The sequence below is a fragment of the Bombus fervidus genome, chromosome 3 (assembly GCF_041682495.2).
Source record: "Bombus fervidus isolate BK054 chromosome 3, iyBomFerv1, whole genome shotgun sequence".
Classification (NCBI taxonomy): domain Eukaryota; kingdom Metazoa; phylum Arthropoda; class Insecta; order Hymenoptera; family Apidae; genus Bombus; species Bombus fervidus.
This window is the reverse complement of record NC_091519.1, coordinates 12,871,723-12,894,602: the sequence shown is the minus strand read 5'-3', so window position 1 is coordinate 12,894,602 and position 22,880 is coordinate 12,871,723. Positions and strand designations below refer to the sequence as shown.

Genomic DNA, 22,880 nt, shown 5'->3' with positions numbered 1-22,880 from the left:
AGATTGTAAATTACATATCTTCATTTGAGGAAGAAATTAAATTCAAAAAGAAAGGAAAACATATAACAAATCATATAAAGAAGATGATATACCTGTTCCTTGATATCTTGAAGTTGTTGTTGAAGTTTCTGTATATCGCTGTGTGATGTATCTCGGCTACCGTTGTTCATCAATAGAGTTTCTCCTCCACCTCCAGTATTTTGTTGCGATAATAATTCTTCCTCTTGATCACTCTTCACGTCTGTTATCGTTGCACCTTTTAACGCATGAACATTTTTTATATGCATAAATAATTTTTACACTTTTATTATATTTCTCCTATCGGATCTATTTCGTTTATCATTAATACATATTATTTATTAATTTCGTACCTGAAGCATTGGTTGCTTTAACGTAAGTGACATCGCCTCCTCTACCGCAACAGATCGACAACGGCAACATGTGCTGAATTTGAGCTCTGCATTGAACGCATTTTTTCATCAGAGCTGCGCAACTTTCGCAAGCACACATATGTCCACACGGACGAAATAGTACGCTAGCTTTACGATCCGAGCAAACCACGCACTCCTCGATCTGCAAATACGTTTAATTTGTTTTTAAAGCAGGTAATTCACTTTCTTTGTTTTTCTTTCTAATCAAAAGTATTAAAATATTGTTCTAGAATGTATGAATAATTTCGCAAATTTTTAGAAATAAATTCCTAGAGGAAATAAAATTTATTTATAAAATAAAAGGAGCATTAGCCAGGAATCTATCATTATCGCGGTATCATTATTATCGGTGAATTACGGTCAACGTTCTATCAATACGAATTTTAAAAATTATCAAGATAGTATTTTACTTTTGTTCTTGAGAAGACATTTTCTCTGCAGATCAGGCATTTCTTCACCCTTGGCGCGCAAGCGTTACAACAAGCTACATGTCCACAAGGGCTGAAAAGCATTTCACGTTTTCCATCTGAGCAGACCAAACACTCGTCGATCGTGGCTGATGGAGCTGCCGGTTCGATGTTGTCCCTGAGAGTAATAATTATGCATAGTAAATGCAAGAAGATAAAACTTGTTTTAAAAGTATCTCGTTATAATTTATCGGACTATTTATGATTTTGAACCAAATCGACACATCTTGGATGTAGAGCCTGATTTAGTATATTTCTGTATCTAATACAAAACGCGTTTTTTTTTTATAATATAAAGGAAGCAACATTTTTCAAAATTCTTTTCCGGAGGATCAAATTATTTCTTGTTGCGTAGAGAAAAAGATAGAAAAATTAGAAGTGTAAATTGGACGTGTTCGTAAGATTTGATTACAGCGTAATATCGGTTATATGAGAAGTTTCATGCTGCATAGGGAAGTTTATGCTTCGAAAATGTAGAGATTACTCGGCTACAGACATGTATTTGCACGCTTCAGTAAGATATAATCTTATTTCCTTTGACCAGAATGCATATTAAGCGGTCGTAATTACAGAAAGCCACGTGCCAAACAGTTGCATATCATCCGAGTAAGTGTAGATTACGTTGTTTTCTCGAACGTCTTCTCATTCTGCAAACTATTTTATCGTGTGCATATGTATATAAGAAAAGGAATTCAAATATTTTTTTTATTTTATAAAAGAAATTAATAATGCTCCTGTGTTTAAGTATTTCTTGTTATAAATCAGACATTTCTTCTGTATCTAAATTCTAATTAAATATTTATTAATTTTTTATATAGATATTATAATTGATAAAACGTTATAGATATGTATTTCTTAACGTGCAAATATTCTTATTCAAAAGCAATCTTATCATTAAAACAAAAAAATGATATTGCGATTTTAGTTTATAATTTATGATGGAAATAAATAATTAACAAAAATAGGATAAAGATTTAAAACAACTGTTGGAGAAAGCTATAAGAAAGTACTTGGGATTTTCTTGATCTCTATTTGAACAACTGAAATTCAATGTCGAAAGAGTGATTGTCCTATTACTCGAAAGTTTCATTTTCGTCTCTCTATCGAATACGAAAGGCTCTATCGTAGTATGAACCTTAATTTTGTATGCCCGCATTTGAAACTTCTCAATGAACTGCGACGTTTCGCTTATGTGACTGCGGGATGAGGTAGATTGTAATTACTAACGATTCTCTGTCCTTGTGGCAAGTAGTTAGCGTTTTGCAGAGATTTGGATCTGGGCAGAGGTCGAGCGGAGTCTGTCCCTTCTTGTTCTTCAATTCCAGGTCAGCCCCATGGGCAGCCAGAAAGCAAGCAATGAACGAGCTACTCTTCTTGTCCTGTCCTTGCGCGCCCAGGCCCATCAGGAGCCGCCCTACGTCCTGGACATCCTGCAGCTGTCGCAGCTGCGACAAAGTGTGATATCTCAAGGCTTCGTGAAGAGGCGTGTCACCGTCCTTGTCTGCCACGTTTAAATTGGCGCCTTCGCGTACCAGCAGCTACAACAGGATTTACGAGTCCCGTTTAATTATCGAACTAACCCGTGGCAAAATTAATCTGTGTCGGTTTAAGAACATTTTAATTACGTATGAACTCCCGTATCTCGAATTGTTCGATGGAGTTCTAACATCGCTCCGATTCCCTATGTCTCGCTGCTAAATTATTTTCTTATCTATGCGAGTTCCAAAATTGTTCTAGAATTCATTCTTGTATCGATATAACAATAATTAAAATCCCATGTATCGTTAAGAACAGATCGTCGTGTAGCTTTCGTTGTTCGTTAAACAGAGCTGCTTAACGATGACGAATTATGATACGCTTAAACCTTAGACTTGAAATTTATATTTTATAAAAAAAATTTGACAATGAATCATATATACCGAAGATTTATAGAGGATTCTACAGAAAAATCCGATCTGTGTCAATATTTTTGTTCATCATTGTATATTAGACAGTAAATCATCGTTTAACAAAGTCATGTCAGATCGAACAAGAAAAGTCTTTTATTGAGAAAGATACTTCGATTTTTCATGGGTGGAATTGAGATTAATGTTCGGAATGTGTTTTCGAAAGGAATTGGAACATCGGAAATGTTCAGTGAATCGTTTGTGCAGCATCGGATCAGAAGTGAGGATTTCTTTTTGACGATGAAATAAACGTACACGAACGATTTGCGTGTGCTGTCGCTCGACAGCGAGATGCAACGCGGTCTGCAAATTGACGTTTTGCAAATCCAGGTCAGCTTTTCCAGCACGTGCCAGCTGTTCAGCAACTTCGACGTGATTGTTCAGAGCAGCCAGATGAAGGGCCGTGTAACCATCGTCCTTTTTCTCGTCAACTATCCATGGTCTCGGAAGTTTCGAGAGGAGCACCCGCATTGCGCTGCAATCAAAAGAAAAATATCACGTTTAAAGTACGACCGATAAAATGATTTTTCGCTGTAATATTTCATTCTAGTCGTACTTCGAATTTCAAGAGGAAAATTTATAATTTTTATCGACAAAGAGGCTATTATGAGGCTGTTATGTGTGAAATTTCGCTTGATTTTTTATTAAAATAAATAATAATCATTCAAACAAGCAAAAATATTTAGTTTATACATTATACACGTAAATTTGACGTGTTTAACGATTTAACAATTTTAAACAAATTTAAACATTTTAACGATTACATAGCTCAGGAGCAAAGACGAAATTATAAAAAATAACATAAAACAGTAACAGTTGTTTAAAGAAGGAAATTCAGCAATTTCTTTTTTTCTGGAACAAATGCATGAGAAATCCAGCTTTAGAAAAGGGAGAAAGAAGGAACTTAATGACGATCGTCCTGGATGTTACTCCGGTGTAAAGAGCTTTTAGACACGTGCGATCAGGAAATTGTGATTTTCACTAGCAAATTCAAAACGGATTTGTTATCAAAGGATGGGCAATCAATTACGTCGTTTGGCAAACGTTTGTAATTCGATGCCACATTATTGCTTCGCATTAGTGTCGCCGCGTGCAGTTAACCGATGATAAATAACACGAAATCAAACAGATATTCGTCGTCTGCGGATTTTCGCCGCTGTCGATACGAATACATAGTCAGTTTACGCAGAAATCAACTGAAATCCTTTCGGTTTATAGCCACGACATCATTAACAGACACGGTTGTCGATTAACAAATCCTGCAAACTCTGGCTGGTAATGACGCTGTTCGTAGATTATTTAGTAACAGATGTTTACGATAGTATATCCACGTTTCTGCATGTTCTACAATATATTGTTCCATGCTGTATCGCGAAATGGTCAACGTGAATATGAAATTGTTTTCGTTGAAAATTCATCTTTTTAATTCGACCGTATTCGTTCCTCTGATCGGAGTTTTAAAAAATTACTTTCCTATCAAAGATATTTTTTAATTTTTATCTGTGTCATTATTTAAATCAATTTCATTATTTCATAATTAATATACAGCCGGAGACGAAAACAAACGGACAGATAATGGAAATAAGAATCAACGAAGTTTCGTAAATTACTATAATCGTTTGGAAATTTTAATACGATTATTATAAACTGCGCTATAATTAATATTCAAGCAAGCTCGGAGCATAAAGATTACATTTGAGATTACATTTTATCATACATTAATAAGATTAAAATTTGCAAAGATATAAATCTTTCATATATTTTATTTCATTATCCTTTCAAAGATTATAATACTTTTTAATACTTTAATACGATTTAGTTAAGATCTTAAGAAGGAAGTCTTTGTCCACGTACGCAACGATTATCAATATATTGTATAATAATTTTTCCATACAACTACGCAGAACTTCAATTTCAATAATCATTTTGGCCCCGAGTATCTTTGGCGTGTGATAATTATAAAGACTTAGTTTTGTCGATGTTTTTCAAAGATACCACCATCTATGACTGTGTTGCCTGTGGACCCCATGGACAGTCTTTCCTCGAGGCTACAACCGGAAAGAGACGTGACAGCTGCCTTTTGACAGGACCTCCTCGAGGTACCAGCACCGCTGTGGCACGACAGCTATGCATATGTTTATTCTACGCACGTGTATATGTATGTATGTACATATATAAGTACTTACTTTACGTGCAACTTGACGCATACGTTTCCGATAAACGTCAAACTTTTATTTTTCAACTCGTTGCATACGAAATGGTCAATATCATCGCGCGTAAGACTTTTAGAAATTTAATGATTAAAAATATGATTGCGAGTAAATGTTGATTTAAAGATAGCATCCTATAACACGATCGGTGTTTTGTCAATGTTTTTATTCGAAAAAAGCACAACCATAAATCAAAACTCGAGACCTGGTGCTAACCGAACTCGAGTGTTTTTCTTAATACCAGTTTACGATGTATGTTTTCTACGTACAAATTTAATCAGACGTGGCAAGAGACTAGAAACTGTTCGTAGCATTAATACAATTCCAGAGGAAGTTACAGTATGAAATATTACACATAAATATATCTTTCTTTGAAAGTACATATTAGTTGAATTATTCGCCGCTTCTTTGATCCTCTATCTCATGATTATTTATATACAAAAAGATATTTCTTTTTTAGAAAAAAAATTTGCACAGACGATAATACAAGAACATAAAATTTCATAAGTAACCTGTAACTTTGGTAACGTGATTGACTTATTTACCTATTTACAAACTTTCTTGCCTCTTAGAATTCACAGAGAATCTAAGAGATCCTAAAGAATCTATTATTATTGTTAAACGAAAATTAATGTGACAAAAGTCTGAATCGTGATTCAACCTTATTTTCTAATTTCCAATTTGCAGGATAAAATCATCTTTTACATGGCTAGCACGAACGACTCAATTACAATGGATAACATTTTCTGTAACGACAACTAAAAGAAAGGAACGGAGGAAATACTATTTGCACGATTAACGGAAACAGTCCATTACTCGCATCGACTCGTATAATTGTCGCTTTACCGCAGAATCGATTTGCTCGCGGCTAACAGCCCTTTTCCCCGTTCTATTCGATTTCTCAGCGTCATTACGCATTTTACGTCTCTCCGTTTGCGCCTGGAAGACCGCCATCGAAGACTATAAAATTTTTATGCTGCTTCGCTGGCGTATTTTTTTATTAAGCCCGGTCTACGATGGCTCGCAACGCGTTTTCCAGTGCAACCGCAGTTACGAGATCGCGGAAAAATTCGCCAATTTTACCGGTATAAATATTCAAAAGGGATCGGCGACGGTATTATGACGTTAAAAGCTGTAAATAGTTTAATATTAATTAAGGTTCGCATCCGACGCACTTTTCACAGGTTGATATCATTAACGTATTAAGGAAACAGCTTCTCCTGAGGTGTTGCTGTCTAGATTTTTTTTTTTTTATTCTTCGCGCAGGTGTTATTTCTAAATGTTTGGACTGCTAATTTGTCGTTGATATCAATTAGAATTTACTACTAATATTATCGTTGGAATTGACAATGATATTTCGAGATATTGCTAATGTTATGAATAACAATGCTGCTAGAGATCGCTATGAATAAATACGAAAAAAATATATGTTGCATTATGTTACGTAAATACAAATACTCCTATTGTTTTTCGTATATTAGTTGTGCAAACGAATAATCAAAATTCTTCAGTGAAACTGAAAGTCTACTTTAAAGAAATAAAACAGGTTCCTCTAAGTATTCGCCGTTGCTTTCTATAAGTTTAAGGCGTCTATCGAATAAGCGATGAATTCCATCACGGAAAAATGCTGCGTCCTTAGACAAGATCCAATTGTCAAGTCATTTTTGTATCTCATCCACTAATTGGACAAGGCGTGTCTCATCGGTCGAGATAGATAATAATCCGAGTGAGCAATGCCTGGTGAATAAATTGCATACTGCAAGACGTTCTATCCAAGACACGATGTCTTTTGTCACAGAAACAGTGTGCAGCCTAGCGTTGTCTAAAGAATGAAGATCATTTTTCCGTGATGGAATCATCATTTGCCTAATAGGTGGCTTAATGTCATAGAAAGCAACGATAAATAATTTGATTGAACTTCTGATGAAACTTGCGGTACTTTTTTTTTTTAAAGAACTTAGTTTCACTACAGAAATTTGAATTATTCATTTGTACACCGATTTAATTTGTATATATTGTTCCAACACACATTTCCTATATAATACTCTTCTCACGATTCGTTTAGCCTTATGAATTTTCCGTGTGATTCACCACCACTAATAATCGTTGCAATTACGGTGGTTCATGAACCAATAAATAAAAAATAATTGCAAGCAATATTTTTGTTCTAGCGATTATGTTGTCAGATCGGTTTCTCTAATTGATTTCATTTTTCTTTCAGCAATACGAAGTTCATCTTTAAGTTATGTGTAAGGAGGAAAACGTAATGTAAAACATTTTTGATCGATTGATGTAATTAAACAGAAACACTGGTTATTAAGATTCGTGGCATGAAGGTCGTACGTGAATATAAATTTTAAATTTATCGACAGATAAAATATTGTAATATTATTCACGAAACTGAAAATGAGATTTACCTTTGTTAATATTATTCAAAGGTAAAGATTAAAATATTTTGCAAAATTTTAATATCAGACATTAAGTTGAAAAACGTGTAATATGCTTTGAGACAACAATATTGTTTGATTCATTGTTATCATTTATTTATTATCTCTATCAAATAGAATATCATAGTTGCAAATATTTTTATTCAATATTTATATTTCTGACATATTAAAATTACTTAAGTTATACATAAGTCAATTGATAATAGAAACTGGAACCTTTTTGAATATACAAAATTCAAAAACTTTATTTAATCATTTTATTATACTTTAAAATAATATTCAATTAGATATTATTTTCTTCGCTTAAGATATACAATATTAGATATACAATTTTAGCCATATAACATGAACGAAACAAGTCTTTTATCAGATTATTTATTAGACTTTAAGAACATGAGAATTGATAAATGATTCGTTATGGCTACTATATTAATAGGGATTTATACGAAATTTCCGCAGTAAATTAACTTCGATCGTACAATTACCAAGCTTGTAATTAGTAACACTCGTAACGCATTGTACGCTTCATACGGGTTATTAACCTGTCAATTTTGCACTCGTTTAAATCGAATCACTTTTTATAACGAGAAATTTAATACATTTATTTTCGATACATTTTTGATACAGAGTTTTGCGCGTATTAAAGAAACCTGCAATCATGTTGTGACTTAATCGGTAGGTATAAACCGATTATACCGAAACTAATGCAGCTTCAATTAAAAGATTTATGATGCTATTTAGCCTCATTTTGTTTCCGAATGTTCCACTTTTTATATGTAATGAAATCTCATAGCCAGCAGCAATACCCTTCGCGAATTTCTTTTATGGTTACTCAATTATTCTACTTGCATGAATGTTCTTTTTACAAATGTTTCGTTGTTTTATTTCTATATACTTACAATGAAGCTTAGAAATATTTGTAGCAACAATATATGAATTTTACAACGAAATGTATAATTCAATGATAAATTGCAATAATCACAAATTATTATAAAATAAATACAATAAAATTTATATATCACTATATACATACACTTACTCTTTGTGCTTGAAACTCATCGCACACTTTATGACCGACATAAATGTCTCTAATCATCGAGCATGTAACTCCTAAAATCAGTAGAGTAATTTCGTGCGAATTAACTTTTCCTGTTCTTTTTGTGCTACGTGTAATTTTACTTTATGTTACAGTTATGTACTTACACACTTACTGTAACAAAGGGCTCGTTCCGTCGATATTAACAAATGATCATTACTATTATTACCATTATATGGAAAGTCTGTAACAGTTAAGGAGATGTTTGTTAATCTAATTTATAATTTCAAGAGATATAATCGCTTGGAAAAATTGTAACTTCTTTTCGACTTTATACAGTATCTGCAAGGCGATTCTACAACAGAATCGATCGACTGATTTTCATGCTTTACCACGTTTTATTACGTTGCTTAGAATCGAGCGACGAGAAAATCTTTGGGGAGGAGGTCCGTAGTAGAAAAGGATAAGGTCGACGGTATACGGAACTCTCAAGATATTTCCGTAATTCGACTTGGAACTTCCGAATTCCAAACTAGCTTTCGATCGTCAGGGGACGATCTCATGATTCCGAGAGATTAAGAGTTCGAGAATAAAGTGCATCGGGAAGATTCTTTGGAAGGAACAAATTATAAGAAATGTAATTGAATGAGAGAGGAAGAAAAACGTTTCACGATAATTGGATATTTTTCAGATATTTCAAACTTAAAATGTTCAATGGGAATAACGGATTATTTTATACGAATTACTTTTTTCGTGAGTAAGAAATTTGTTGCAAGCATATTTTTCGCGTTGTTAGTATTACTATTGTGAAATATTAAATTGTAAAGATAAAATTTCAGATTAGTTTTGTATTGAAATAATTTCTATGTCGTTCGTTACAAGTTAGAAGAAGGTAATTAAAATGTTTCGCAGACTTAAACAGCTATTACTTACATTGTTAACTATTCACAAATGTTTAATAACTATATATAAAACTATAACATTTAGTAGCATGCGAATTTAATTTAATTTTCAAAAATCGATAAAAAGTTTCTAATTGTTAATTACTGATAAGTAATGCGTGCAAAAAACCGTCAAGAATGATAATTATATCTCTATTTACCCAAAGAAAGGAGGAAGAAAATATTACTTTTAGTAAAATAGCCTCAGGATGGTATAAAAAAAAAAAATCAATTTCCGTGTGTTTCGAGAGTTTAGCTGAAACGCCGTCCAAAAATATTTTCCTCTCCAAAATAAATATTTTCTTGGCTATATTCTCCAGGGCAGCGTCCAACTATATTTCCAATAGAATCAAACCGCTGTTGGCGGTATATAACTACAACGGATTAAATAAATATCGTCACTACGTATGTATACTGCTGTGATAGAATTTCGATAAAACTAGAATTTTAATATTAATCAAGTATTCTTGTCATTATTCGAATTGGTATGTTTACAAGGAACATTTTAATTTTGTTATTCCATGGTCAAAAATTTTGTTCCACGATATCGTTGAATATCGTTTCGCAACGCGTTTTCGCGAATAAATCTTTAAAGTTTCGAGCAGATGGTCGATTCTAGGTCAGGAATAAAAGGAAGCATGAGCCAATAGTTTGTGACGTTTAGTTGTTTATTAGCATTGATGATGCCATTTGCACGCTTTATTCGTAGAACAGTTTTATCCTTGAAGCGTGTAGTCATTTCGAAGTTAGCCTAATCGCGTGCTGGCTTGCGTAACGCGCTAGCAACGATCATATTAATTTGCAAAAAATAAAACTTCATAGACACGAGAGTAATAGCAATATCGTCAGCATCGCGTCATCCCGTTGCTTGGTTGCTGTAACTGATACTTGCGTGACGTATCTTCTACTATGCATATGATGTGACGTGCCAAGATATCAAACATGTCGCCGTCATACGATGTCTCGTTCCATTACATGTACACGTTTCTCACATCTCGGTACAGATCCACTTGCGATTTCGTTTATTAAATGGTCGATATGCTCGACTTCGTTGTTATCAAGTTTCCTTTACGTACATGGTGAGTCAATAAGAAATAATACTATCTAAAATAACTCGCTAGTTATTGATTTGATCGAGAAACCTCTTAAATGAATTATGTTTCTAATTTCTAACTAGATTCAAAATCTTATTTTCTTATAACTTACATCTTCTGAGATATAAAAAGACCTGGAGTTTCTTAAATAGCGCTGTATATTTTTTTATAACATTACTTGACCCAGCTGGATATTCTTTACAGAAAAGTGCTAAGTTGTTTATACCGAAAAATCATTAGTTTGGCAGATATTTTAGCTTTAATTTGTAAAATTTAACGCAGACAAATCAAAGTTGAAATATCTGCCAAACCAATAGATTTTCGCCATAAGTAGGTTAATATTTTTTTGTAGAGAACGTCCAGTTGGATGGAATAATGTCATAAAGAATATATTGCGTCACTTAAAAAGTCAAAGGTCATTTAGATATCTCGGAAAATATATTAGAAAATAAAATTGCATTTACCCGATGAGTCCCTTGAAATGCAACATAATTCGTTTAATACGCTAAGGAGTTCTTTCAGATAGTACTTCTTATCGACTTATCCGGTATATAATACTAAAATATCACAATGAAATTTTTATAACAGTTATATATATAACTATCGAAATAAAAATTTTAACGTAGAAAAGAATTCTAATTCTTACCAATCCAGTTCTCTTTTTGGCTGTGTGAAAAGTGTTCTTCTTCTGAAAAGTATCTTTTTCGGATACTTTTGTGAAGACTGCGCAATGCTCTATTTCGAAATCAGCTTTGTAAATATATTTATCACATAGTTAGATAATATTTGACGAAAGTATCATATAATATCGCGTATATGCATGCAACGTCAAATACGAAGGAGATAAACTTCGTTACATTTCGAAAATCCCCGAAACCTGGCCGACGATAAATGTATTTAAACTTTTCTCATGATATCCTTAAATTATGTAGAATTTAATGCGGAATGCAACTGCGGTTATCGTCCGTGGAAAAGCAAAAGATATTCGATCATTAAGGGGCCATCGTTAATTCTTCGAATACCATAAATAACAAGGCGAACAGAGAAACGACTACCGATAATGCGTGGCGGTCAAAATAATTGTAAAGGGGGAATCTGGTTAATGAATGGCACGATTCAGCATACAGTCAAGATACTTGCTCGAATCTCGTCCACTTTGTATCGGTATCATCCTACACGCGTACAGCGGGCGTGCACGGACATACACGTGCATATATCGTGCATTTAGTGAGTCACTGACAAACGAGGCATCATTGCAGAGTCTACCGAGAACCCGATGTACACGCGCCTCTGTTTCCGATGTGCGGTTCGCTCGTTCTGCTCGTTTCACTCTTGCTCGCGAAACGTTCCGTCCGATGGTTGTGAGTCAGTGGAAGAGATCATATGGCAAAGTGCTAAATATAATTGACATAGTGCAACCTACGGATCGTGCATCGCTCTTTGAATATCTCTTCTCGATCGCGTTCGTATCGATTTTCACCGTGTTCACGCGTTCCAATCGAACGAACCAAACAATTCTCCGATAACCGTCAGGTTGTTCGGTAAATTCGTAGTGAAAGTTCAGAAAGATTTAATCAGGGTTAGACTTTCTTCTGCTCGTACATGTAACTTCGGGAGTCTTTTCTTTGCTTTCTCGTTTTTCTCGATTAACGAACTCCTTCGAATAGCTTTTAAATGCTCACAGTAACTCGCTTCTTCTTTATGTCTTTTGATTAGGTTTCATAACGACCATAAAATAGCGAGATTATACTATATTCGGTGAATAAGACAGTTAGATGTGAACGTTGCAGTTAAGATTGAAAATTTCTTGGATATACGAGGCTCGACATCGTTTCACCGACAAAATAAAACTTCTTTTATTAACGAAATTTCGATGTTTCGTCTTAATTCTCTTTATTATTCGGCTATGTACGGTATTTTCGTAATAGAAACGCTACGAACTTTTCGAACAACGATATAATAATATAAATAACCAGTATAGTATGTAACATAGTCGACGAGCACGTGAACTCCTTGTAATTTGGCAACTTCTAAAAGAAAGTAATACGATCTAGTTCGTAGAAATTGTATTTTTTCACTTGGTTATTTATTTATTTTCGTATTATAATGTTACTTTCAATGGGATTAAACAGTGGATTGTACAAAGTGGACGTTTTTCTTTTTAGAAAGTTTCAGGTGTTGATGATGGATGATTTTAACTAAGGGATAAGGCACGCAAATTTCGGTTATTGAATAATGGTTACTTTTGTGGGTAAGTTATGTACGACTTCACGTGGTCATTAATTGACGCTTAAACGAGATAAATCAAGCTTGACGACCGTGGAGATTGCGTAAATATGATTCGATCGATTAATGTTATTAATTTGCGCTTTCTAAATACGTATAGTTCAAAAAATAGAACCTGTGTAGAAAATATATTCCGGATATTTTCTATATCTTTGCATATTACGTACATTCCGTGCATTTTTAAATCTTCAAATTTCCTATGAATACGCGAAAGTTCACAGTCTGCTGATTATGTTCGAAACGACGACAAAGACCCATAGGAAGTATGCGGTTTGAGATTTTGAGAAATATCATCGAGATACTACGATATCGAATCTTTTTAACCTGGAAACTGTTTATCTCGACAGCTTTGCAGAATTCAGGCGAAATTCCATTTATCTTCTTTTTCATTTGGCCACGCGTCTCCTCGAGAGATTGTTTCGAAGTTTTCGGATTTCCTATCAGCCATTCACGGAGCCGAGGAATCGATTCGATCAAAACTCCGCGAGCGATAAATAAACCTTCAATTTCTCGTTCCACGCTTCCCTGTCCATCAATTCTTCAATTTGAGAAGCGTGTATCGTCTGTACACACGGAAATAAATTTCTCGCCGCGTCCTCTACGACCTGTACTTCGAGAGACGTTTAAAGATACTGTTAAATCAAATCTTCCGGGACTTCTTGTTATTTTCCATTCTTTTTTTTTTTTTTTTCGCTTTTTAAGTGACCATAAAATTGGATAGTATAACACACTTGTCTCGTATACATTGTCTGACTTATCAACTGCTTTTACCGAGCGTCACTGGCTTATCACTGTTTGTGATTAAACTTCATCGACGCTACTAGTTTTTAGTATTAGGATTTAGAATTGTCGGAATTGTAAGACCGAGATATAATGTCTCGTAGCTGAGATGTACGTTTTAAAAATGAGTAGTTGGAACGAAGAAGAGAAACGAACGAACGAAAAGGGATTTTTTTATTTCAGATTTTTCTGATTTTTGTGTTTGATGAATTTTTACTTCTAATTATTACTTCTAATTAATTATTCTGATTAAAACTGCGGATTTATATCGCATTATTACATATCTGAATTAAATGATATATAATATGATGGAACAGCTTTTATCTTTTAATATTTTTCAAAAAGCAATAAAAGAATATTTCTGTCAGTTCGTTTTATGAAAATTTATCTGAGATGAACTTTCGACGTACGAACAAATCTCCTTTAATTTTCCAAGCAAACGCGTATCGATGTGTTGTACTCGTCGTTGCAATTTCAGGACAACTTGAATTTAGTATTCGGTTCGTCGAACCGATTTTCTATTGATTTGAGAATTTTTCGAGGGAAAAGACCAGTTAGGGATCGGTCAATGGTAGTATCAACCGCGCACAACCATTGACGTTGTTATTCCACACTGGCAATCTGTTGTTAAATACGCTTGATTTGCTTGGACTGAAAAGAGTTGGCGAGCAATGGGCATGGCCCGTGATTGCATCGGCACTTCAATTCCGTTCTTAACGACGGAAGTGAGATCGCGCTTCACCTCTTTCGCACGAGAATCAATTTGAATATATGAATTTTCATCCTTCCCACAGTATTTTTATGAATAACAGAGAAGAAAACGCCTTGGCGAAGGATTTCATTATTCTCCGTGAAGAAAATGGAAGAACTGTTGGGTGGATTTAACGTAATGTTTGCAACGTTTACTCGCGAGATTTGTTTGGTAAATTGTAAGTTTCCTTCGAGAAAAGGTGTTTTAAGGTTTTAAGGGCAAAGTTTGTGGAATGGACGTTTCATCTGTTTATCCATTTGTTTGAATTATAAAATAATGTTTTTAAGTAAGTATGACACATTTTGTGGACACGTATATGTTTTTACTTGATACACAATAATATAGAATAATACAGAAATAACATAAAAATATAATTCTGATACGTATCTTTGTCTCTGTATAAAATATAAAATTATCTTGATCAAAGTTTCTTTATAATAATATAATGTAGCTTTGTTCATTCTCGAGCTTCCTTTCATCCTTTCTGCGATTGTAATATTTTTTAAAAGCTTCTCGTTTCTTGGTTTTATGAAACACTATCTTTTCATCAAGGAAGGAAGATTAAATTGTAAAATAATATCAGACTACGTGTGTACAAAATGTGTCACGGTTAATTATTTATAATACAGAATTAGTATATAATAATCTATGATATATACTATATATAATATTTATAAGAAAGAACATAATATAAGAAAGAATAAGAAATATTTTCAACATAAAAAATATCTTACTTTCACGGAATAACAAGTTTATTTAATAAATTGAACATACATATAAACTAGGTCGCGTTTATTAAAAACAAAATCACTTCTTTTTATAAAAGTACTATAAAATAAAAAATAAATGTTCAATTAAAATCTCGTCCTACGCTGCAATAAATTTTCTGTTACTACGTGGTAGTTTGATGTTAATTCCTCTCCTATTGAAGCTATCAAATTTAATCGAAGAGTAGAACCGCTCAAATGTTTAAAATAAACCAATCTCTCTGAAAAGTGATAAAATTTAACTTACGATTCGAACCGAGATGCTAATAATCTGTTATAAGGATTCACGTGACTGTATACAATCAATTAGAAAAAATTATCGGTATTATGCAAAGAAAATTTTTCGCGGCTAGCCGTGTCAGGATTAAATCGATGTACATATTTGGAATTATTCGAATCGAGGTTCGAAATGCAAAAGTAAAAATGGAAAGAAAAGGAAAGAAGAGAGAAAAAAGTACGAAAAGAGAGAGAAAGATGGACGAGTGAGCTAATATGCAGAAACCCGTTAGCTACCGTGACGCAATTTCCGGTGCTTCTACCAGAATTGGCACTCCTAGTGGTCGCAGAGGACCGATGCACTTCAAAGCGGTCTCGGACTCTTTCGGCTCTCCGATTCGTTGATTCGATTCGTCCATTTTCTGTCATTTCGTGATGTACGCGAGATAAGAGTCATGATTCGAAAAAGTTTCCACTTTTGTCGAAATGTATTTGAAATAACAGTATACGTAAATTTTTGTTTAAATTTGGAGAAATTATTTTCGAGGATTTAACGTAACTTGTCTTGAAATCAACGCAGTAAATACTCGAAGATTCTTTCTTTTCATGATTGATCGAGGCTTGCGTTTAATTTTTAATCGTAAAATATGAAACGGATTGAATTAACTGGAGGATTAACATGTCGCTATCGCACGTGCTACTGTCTGAATTCATTTAACACGCTCCAATTTCGCTTCTCGCTTCCGAGATCTGATTAAAAATTATTTACAGCGATTATCTTATTATTAAATACCGTTGTCTAAACGTGAACAGATAGCTTTTGTAATTACCAGAAAATACGGTTTAATGTATTTCATAAATTACACTTATAAATTATTTTTCCAAATTATTATCTAATTATTGTGGTTTATAAATTAAAACTGTAATCTCATCTTATGAATAATGGCTAATCGACTTTCTACTGAAATGCTTAGTCGCTTGCTTATAGTCTACTTATATGTTAAAATTGTAATTTGCAAGCAGTTAATTTAAAAAATATATTTTTTTTTAATTATATCACAAGGAAGAACAAGAAGTAAATATTTTACATACAAAGACAAAATTAAGTTAATTTGCGATTATGCTAAGAATATTACATTTCTCTTTTTTTCAATTTGAACGTTGTTTCAGAAATTTCTCGAGCAGTAGACCGTAAATAAAATCAACGTCCTTGTTGAATAGAAAACGAGTATTCCTACGCAAGGTTCGCATATAAGGAACAGTCTAGTAACTGGAAAAATTTAAGAAATGATTCACTCGGCTGATAAATCATGTTTCTCTGGAAATCGCATCGTTTGATTTTCAAAACTCTGTGGTATTGTTTCAAATCATTTAAATACGAAGAAAACATCTTCGAACATTATTATTAGATTTACTCGTAGCATAAGTTGCGCGGTAAATAAGAAGCAAACGTACGAGAAGTAATTTTCGAATTTCTCAGGAACGAATATTTGTGGAAGTAGACAAACGTTATAAATATTTTACGTTTAAATTGTCATTGAGTTTAATTCGCCTAGAGAAAAAGAGATACATAATTATTTTATACGCAATAGTCTTCAGTGTAGTTTACAGTCGTTAACCGATGACTAGACTGCGGATATTTATGCAAATATTTCGATGAAAATAATTGAAAGGATAGGACTCACAGGGGTACACGTTTCGCCTATTAAACGCCATAACGAGTGCTGTATTTTCAATGATTTATGCATTCTTGCATTTTTAAATTTCCCATAAACGTATAAAAATCCACCGTCTAAAATCATCGATTGACAACTGTGAACTACTCCGTGTACTACCGTGTACCAGACGATTAAGTATCTCTTTTCTCAAGCTTCTCAAACTCGACGACAAATTATTCATTCCGTGTCAAAGCGTCATAAGACGGTCTAAGATGTTGTTAGATGGAATCCAGTCTACGCGTCACCGTGACCAAACCTCAAATCTCTTCGTCGAACTGACATTGCCGTGACGAAAATCGAAATTCCCTGGGTGGAACTTGTCGAAGGGGTTACTTGGACGACGAGAGAGAAAGAGAGAGGGACGAGACTGAACCGTGTTTGTAAGGAAGAGAGGCAAATGGAGAAGAGGACGAGAAGGTGGTAGAAAGTGTACGGAAGGGACGTATAAGGGGGCAGAGAGGGGAGTAGTATTCGAACCAAAACTAAATCACAACTACCAACTAATTCCATCGCACGGAGTTTGGATTCCGTGGAAGTGGAACGGGGGGTGAGCGTCGATGGAAAGGGGTTCTTCGTGGTCGAGCTGTCGGAGATAGACGGGAAAGAGAGAAGGCGGGCGACGAAGGAGGAAAAAACGAGGAAAAGCGCGGCGGGAGAGCCGAAGGGGAAGGGCAGAAGGGGCAAGAAAGCACTTCAATCGCAGCACTTTGGCTCGAGCCGCGTAATTTATGCGTTCAATACCCGACCGCGGCACCCGGCCAGCCATTCCGGCGTGCGCTCTGAAAAAATATATTAATTCTGGGCTCCTTTAAAAGTTATTGCAAAAGGAGTTGGTTACGGTCGCCGCGACCCAGCGGAAAGAGGGCAATAGATGGGAAACGAGGGAGCAAGAAAGAGAAAGAGAGAGGGAGACGATAGAGAAGGAGGAATCAGGGGTGAAAGCGAACCTCGAACTTTCTCACGGCGATGGAAATGACTTTGGCGTAAAATATGGCAGCAGACAAGTCGCAGGTGTGGTCACGTAGGAGTCACCGAGAGATCGGCATCCTCGTTAGTCACCACCCCGGCTTCAGCAAGTAGATCGTTTCTTTTTCCCAAACGAGTTATCGGTCTTTCTTTAAGCAATGAGCGATCGCGTTAACCGAATTCTCGGCAACTTCGTTTCAAACGGTATTTTTCGAGAGGAGAAAGGAACCGTGGATTATGGTACATGGTGTTAGGGTGATAGGGTGTTTAGTAGGTGATTTGTTCCGATAGAGAATTTCTTAAGTTAGTTTTGTACCGGAATTAGGGTAGTTCGGTTTAGATTGTTAGAATCGAGCGCCAATTTAATAATTTAGTTAGGGATAAAAGACGAAACTGTGTTTTGTAATAGAGAATTTGGTTTGTCAGGTGACGTTAGAAGCGCGTGATATCCGTTTACGACTTTATAAAAGAGTAACTAAGTTTTATCTTAATATATGGGACGTTCTATTTGGAAATTTGGGTATGTTGTACATTAAAAAGATATAGTTAATTATCGATGATCAATTAGGAAGTTAAGATTGCTTGGTAGTTAATATTAATTGAAACCTGACAATATTACACGATTAAGTGAAGATAGTTTGAACACCGATGTAAAAAGTAAGAGAAAATATCGATTCTGGCATAAAAATGTAGCATATTATTTTATATCTTCTTTACTGTTGTCGTTGTTACTTCTTCTTTGTAATAAATGGAAAATGTAATTTGTATACTTATAATCGAGTCGGATGAAATTTCGGAGAAAGTTTTGCTTCATATTCAAGAGGACGATTAATCGTACTTTTTGTTAACGTGGGATAATGCAACATGTTACGTGACTGTTATACATCTGTTTGCGCAATATTCGGTCTTCTTTTTTCTTCAGCAGCGTGCACACATGGTGAGTCAGGTTTAAGGCCGAGGTCGTGTGAGAAATTTTCCCCGGAATTCTCAGTTTCAAGCATCGGCGATAAATTCATCGGAACAAAGTTGAAGCTGTAAAATGCTGTATCGAACGAACTTGCCATTTTAAATGGCGCGTAAACCATACGTGTGTAAGCAAACAGAAATGCAATAGAGATGAAAAGCTTTGCGTCATCGAAAAATCTGAGTTTCTATTTAAAGTTTCATGCTATTTTAGAATCTAGAAATAATAAATTTTAGTCCTATCTTAATATTTTGATATGCCACGTTAATGAAATTTTGGTCATGTCAACATCTTGATATGTTACGTATGTGAGACTTTCGTTACGCTTTAAAGGATTTACAGTAATCTTCGAAAATAGGCTTGGACAAATTTTGTTTCGAATGCAAAAGAAAAAATTACGATTTGATACAACGAATCATTTGTTTAAACTATTTTATTATATTTATGATTATATTTATATCATGATATCAAAGCATGAAAACACATGTGCAGAAAAATATGTAAAGAGAAATTTTTGTTGGGTAGAACTTCTCTTTATTTCGTTTTTTGTTCGTATTTTTGTACAAAAATATTCGTTTGTCGAAAAATACTGTGTATATTTTTTTTTAAAGGGAAGCTGAAAAACCGACTCTACTCATCGAATTAGAAAAAAATACATTTTCTTGAAAGCAAAGCTTTCTGTATAACAAAATATTATTTTAAACGTTTTCCATCTGTTATTATAATAAGCATCTTTTATACATTTTACACGCTCTAAAATACCTACGGATCATGCTCTGTTCACCTCTTTTAGATTATTCATTTAGATTAAAATATTATAAAATCCTTAAATCGAAAATTGCATTAAAATTACATTAATACAACATTTCACCTGTAATTTTGTGCAATCAGTTTACGTTATTCTTCTTCTTCAATTTAGAAATTAGTTGGCAGTGTAATAGAATTTTAAAACTGTTTTCTTGTAAAAAGTGGAAACGTGATCCACATAACAATTTTCCCCGTGGTCTTTAAATAATTCCAGAAGATTGGAGTGTGCATATTAGCGAGAACACAGGAAAATTAATTAATTAATTCAACTCATTACCGCAGTGCCCTTGATAAGGGATCAACGTTAAGCGATCGCATATACCTTGGTCGGGAAAGAATTTTCTGGGCTATTGCACCAGCCCTCGATTTCTTACGTCATCTGGCTGATATACGAGATGGGGAAGGATCCAAGTTTCACATCCCTCTTGTCCTTTTATCCGTTTCCTACGTTTCAAAATAACCTTCTCCTTTTATCCGTTTTCTACGTTTCACGCCTGAACCTCGATATGAAGTTCGAACTCTCTTCGTTTCCAACTCTTACTGTTTCCTCCCTAAGAATTTACAAGTCGATCTTAGTTGACCTTAGTTTATTTTTATAATAAAATTGTTTGCGATAGTCTAAGGACAATTTTGAAACTTCCGTGAAAGCATTCGATGGATCGCTTCTGCACATAAATACCTCGAAAATTCTGAAAACATCTAAATATCGAAAGACACGATCATGAGAAAGAAATTGTTTCGCATCGTAACATGTGTCTCTTCGAACCGAACAACTCGTTTCTTAATCATTTCGCTTGATAAGAATTTCGTTTCGTAACAAAGTAACTAAGAGACTCTGTCTGACGAACATTATCTTCGCGCTTCTTATTTAGCCTCGAAGAAATTCTCCAAGTTGCATTATCCTTGCGTGATGACGGGTCCGATCGTTGCTTGTGAATCGGGGAGAGAGCGCGATATTACTCGTTTGCAAAAAAAGAAAAAGAGAAAAGGGGGAAAAAAAGAATACGAAAATCGAACAATGGTAGCTGAAGATATAAAAGAAAGGGAAAAGCCGCGACAAAGGAGGGTAGCATCCTCTTTATGCAGCGTTGTCTCTATAGAGCAGCTGGTAATTCTCACGTTATCAGCGAGACTAGGAAGGGTGGCACACGCGGGAGGATGTTAAATAAGATCTTAAAATACCCGTTCACGAGTGGTAATCCTCGAGACAGCCGGTGACGTAACATTTTAATTTCACCGGTGGTGCATTCAGGTCTGCTCGGTGAACACCAATTTTCTATTTGCGGTATTTTATTATACGCGTTGCTGTCCCACCCTGGATAGTTCCTTTTTCCTGTTCGTCCAATGGGGGGATAAAAAGCACGGATTCCAGCTCGACCTATTTCTCTTCATAACGACTTTCGTTCGTTACCGAGGAAAATAAGATTTTACATTATTTTAAAATAATGGGTTTGTTTGTACGGTGCTACGTGCACCTGAATACAGTCGCGTTCCCACACAGCTCGGCCAGCTGGAATTTTTGTCGCCCTCTCTCAATTGGGTCAACGTTGTTTTCTACCGTGTTCTTCTCTTTATGTAGCCTTCTCCTTTTGCTGCTTTCTTTTTTCCTTCTTCTTTCCTCTATACCGAATATATAAATAAATAACCTCTATTTAGCTTTGAATCGGTGTAGTTTTAGTTTCTGAGAGCCATATTCGTTCAGCGGTTAAATTGGTCTCGACAACGTTGCGAAATATCAGCCAAGATAGTATATTTTATAATAGTCGCAGATAATAAATTAATTAATCAATTAATTTATTACGATTTCGACCTTATTACGATTACGATTATAATTATGAAACGAAAGCAAAGAATGACACTTGTTGGAATAATTTTGATAGACAGGCATGTTTAGCAGGCAGTATCAACTCTCTTCTTCTTTTCCTCTTTGGTTTAAATTACTTCTGTGGTTTTGTTTCGCGTCCTCTCCCTGTGTTTCTCTCTCTGGGTAAATAAATGACGTTGATTTATTTTCAAAGCGGTGTACTTTTATTTTAATAAAAAAAAAAAAAAAAAAAAAAAGAATAAACGTAAAGGCAACGTAAAGGCAGGATGATTCTTGACATTTTCATGTTTGTTTTATCATTTTCCTAAACATTGTTGCTTTCTTACCGTTGCTATTCGTCTCTTCTATTCTTATACAAAATGTGTAACTAAATAAATTGGTAGTATCTAAATTGGTATGATAACGTTACGGTTATTTTCGACGTAAGCTATTTAGATTATCAAAGATATATAATCTTGAATTATGCTTGTCATACCGGGTATTATAAATCAAATAATAAAAGGGGGCGATAAATCCGGCATTTTTAACCGATAGTATAAACAGGGGTAGTTAAGAAGTTAAATAGCTACCGATTAACTTGATAATTACTAATTACTACTATTACACGACCAACATTGTAGAACAAGGCGAAACGGTGAGGCAAAGTGAAATATTGCTTTATAGACGAAAATAAAAATGTATAACATAAAATGGGAAAAAATATACTTGTTCCTGTTACATTTGTAATTTCCGTGATTAAATCTTAATTGTTTCATTTTACTCCGAGTTTCCCTCTATTAGACGATATAAATCAGATAAACACGTGGCGAGACTTTCAGCTCATTCTTAATCGATATTATCTCGACAGGACATTACTCGTGCGATACAACGAGCAAGCTTTTCCAATTAACTTTCAGCTCATAAATATTCATATCTCGAATTCACACTTACGTATACAGTGACGTATATATGAACGTATGTACACGCTTTAAAACATAGAAAACGTCATTCGCTACACATAACATTTTCAAAGTTTTATTTAGCATCGTAACGAAATAGTGTCGTTCGTGACTATTTGGACACGCGCTAATTTTGGCCCTTGATCTTACGTTAGCTTATTAGTTATGCAGCTCTTAGTTATATACAGTGAATAAATATTAATAATAGCAACGGTTAATATTAATTGGTATAAATTTGTCTTTCTAACTCTTTCCTTGGTAATACGAATCAATTATGTATCACTTTCCAT

At 34.4% G+C, this 22,880-nt stretch overlaps 1 protein-coding gene and 1 long non-coding RNA gene across 5 annotated transcripts in view; one reads left to right on the top strand and one right to left on the bottom strand.

The window, feature by feature from the left end:
• LOC139985667 (E3 ubiquitin-protein ligase MIB1-like) overlaps positions 1-22,880 on the bottom strand; it is a 159,531-nt gene that overhangs the window by 839 nt on the left and 135,812 nt on the right. For 3 of the 4 annotated variants that reach the window (XM_072000266.1, XM_072000268.1, XM_072000267.1), the window contains exons 2-6: positions 3,100-3,319; positions 2,126-2,436; positions 842-1,016; positions 372-573; positions 93-256 (exon numbers count right to left, since the gene is read on the bottom strand). In XM_072000266.1, coding sequence (XP_071856367.1) covers positions 93-256; positions 372-573; positions 842-1,016; positions 2,126-2,436; positions 3,100-3,315 — 1,068 coding nt within the window. In that variant the 5' untranslated portion in view covers positions 3,316-3,319. Of the gene's footprint in view, positions 1-92; positions 257-371; positions 574-841; positions 1,017-2,125; positions 2,437-3,099; positions 3,320-8,540; positions 8,618-22,880 lie in introns of those variants that run through there. The other variant, XM_072000265.1, reaches the window with a different exon arrangement.
• LOC139985671 (uncharacterized) lies at positions 11,529-22,411 on the top strand. Its single transcript, XR_011799472.1, has 2 exons — positions 11,529-12,823; positions 16,543-22,411. It is a non-coding gene; the product is annotated as an uncharacterized lncRNA (long non-coding RNA).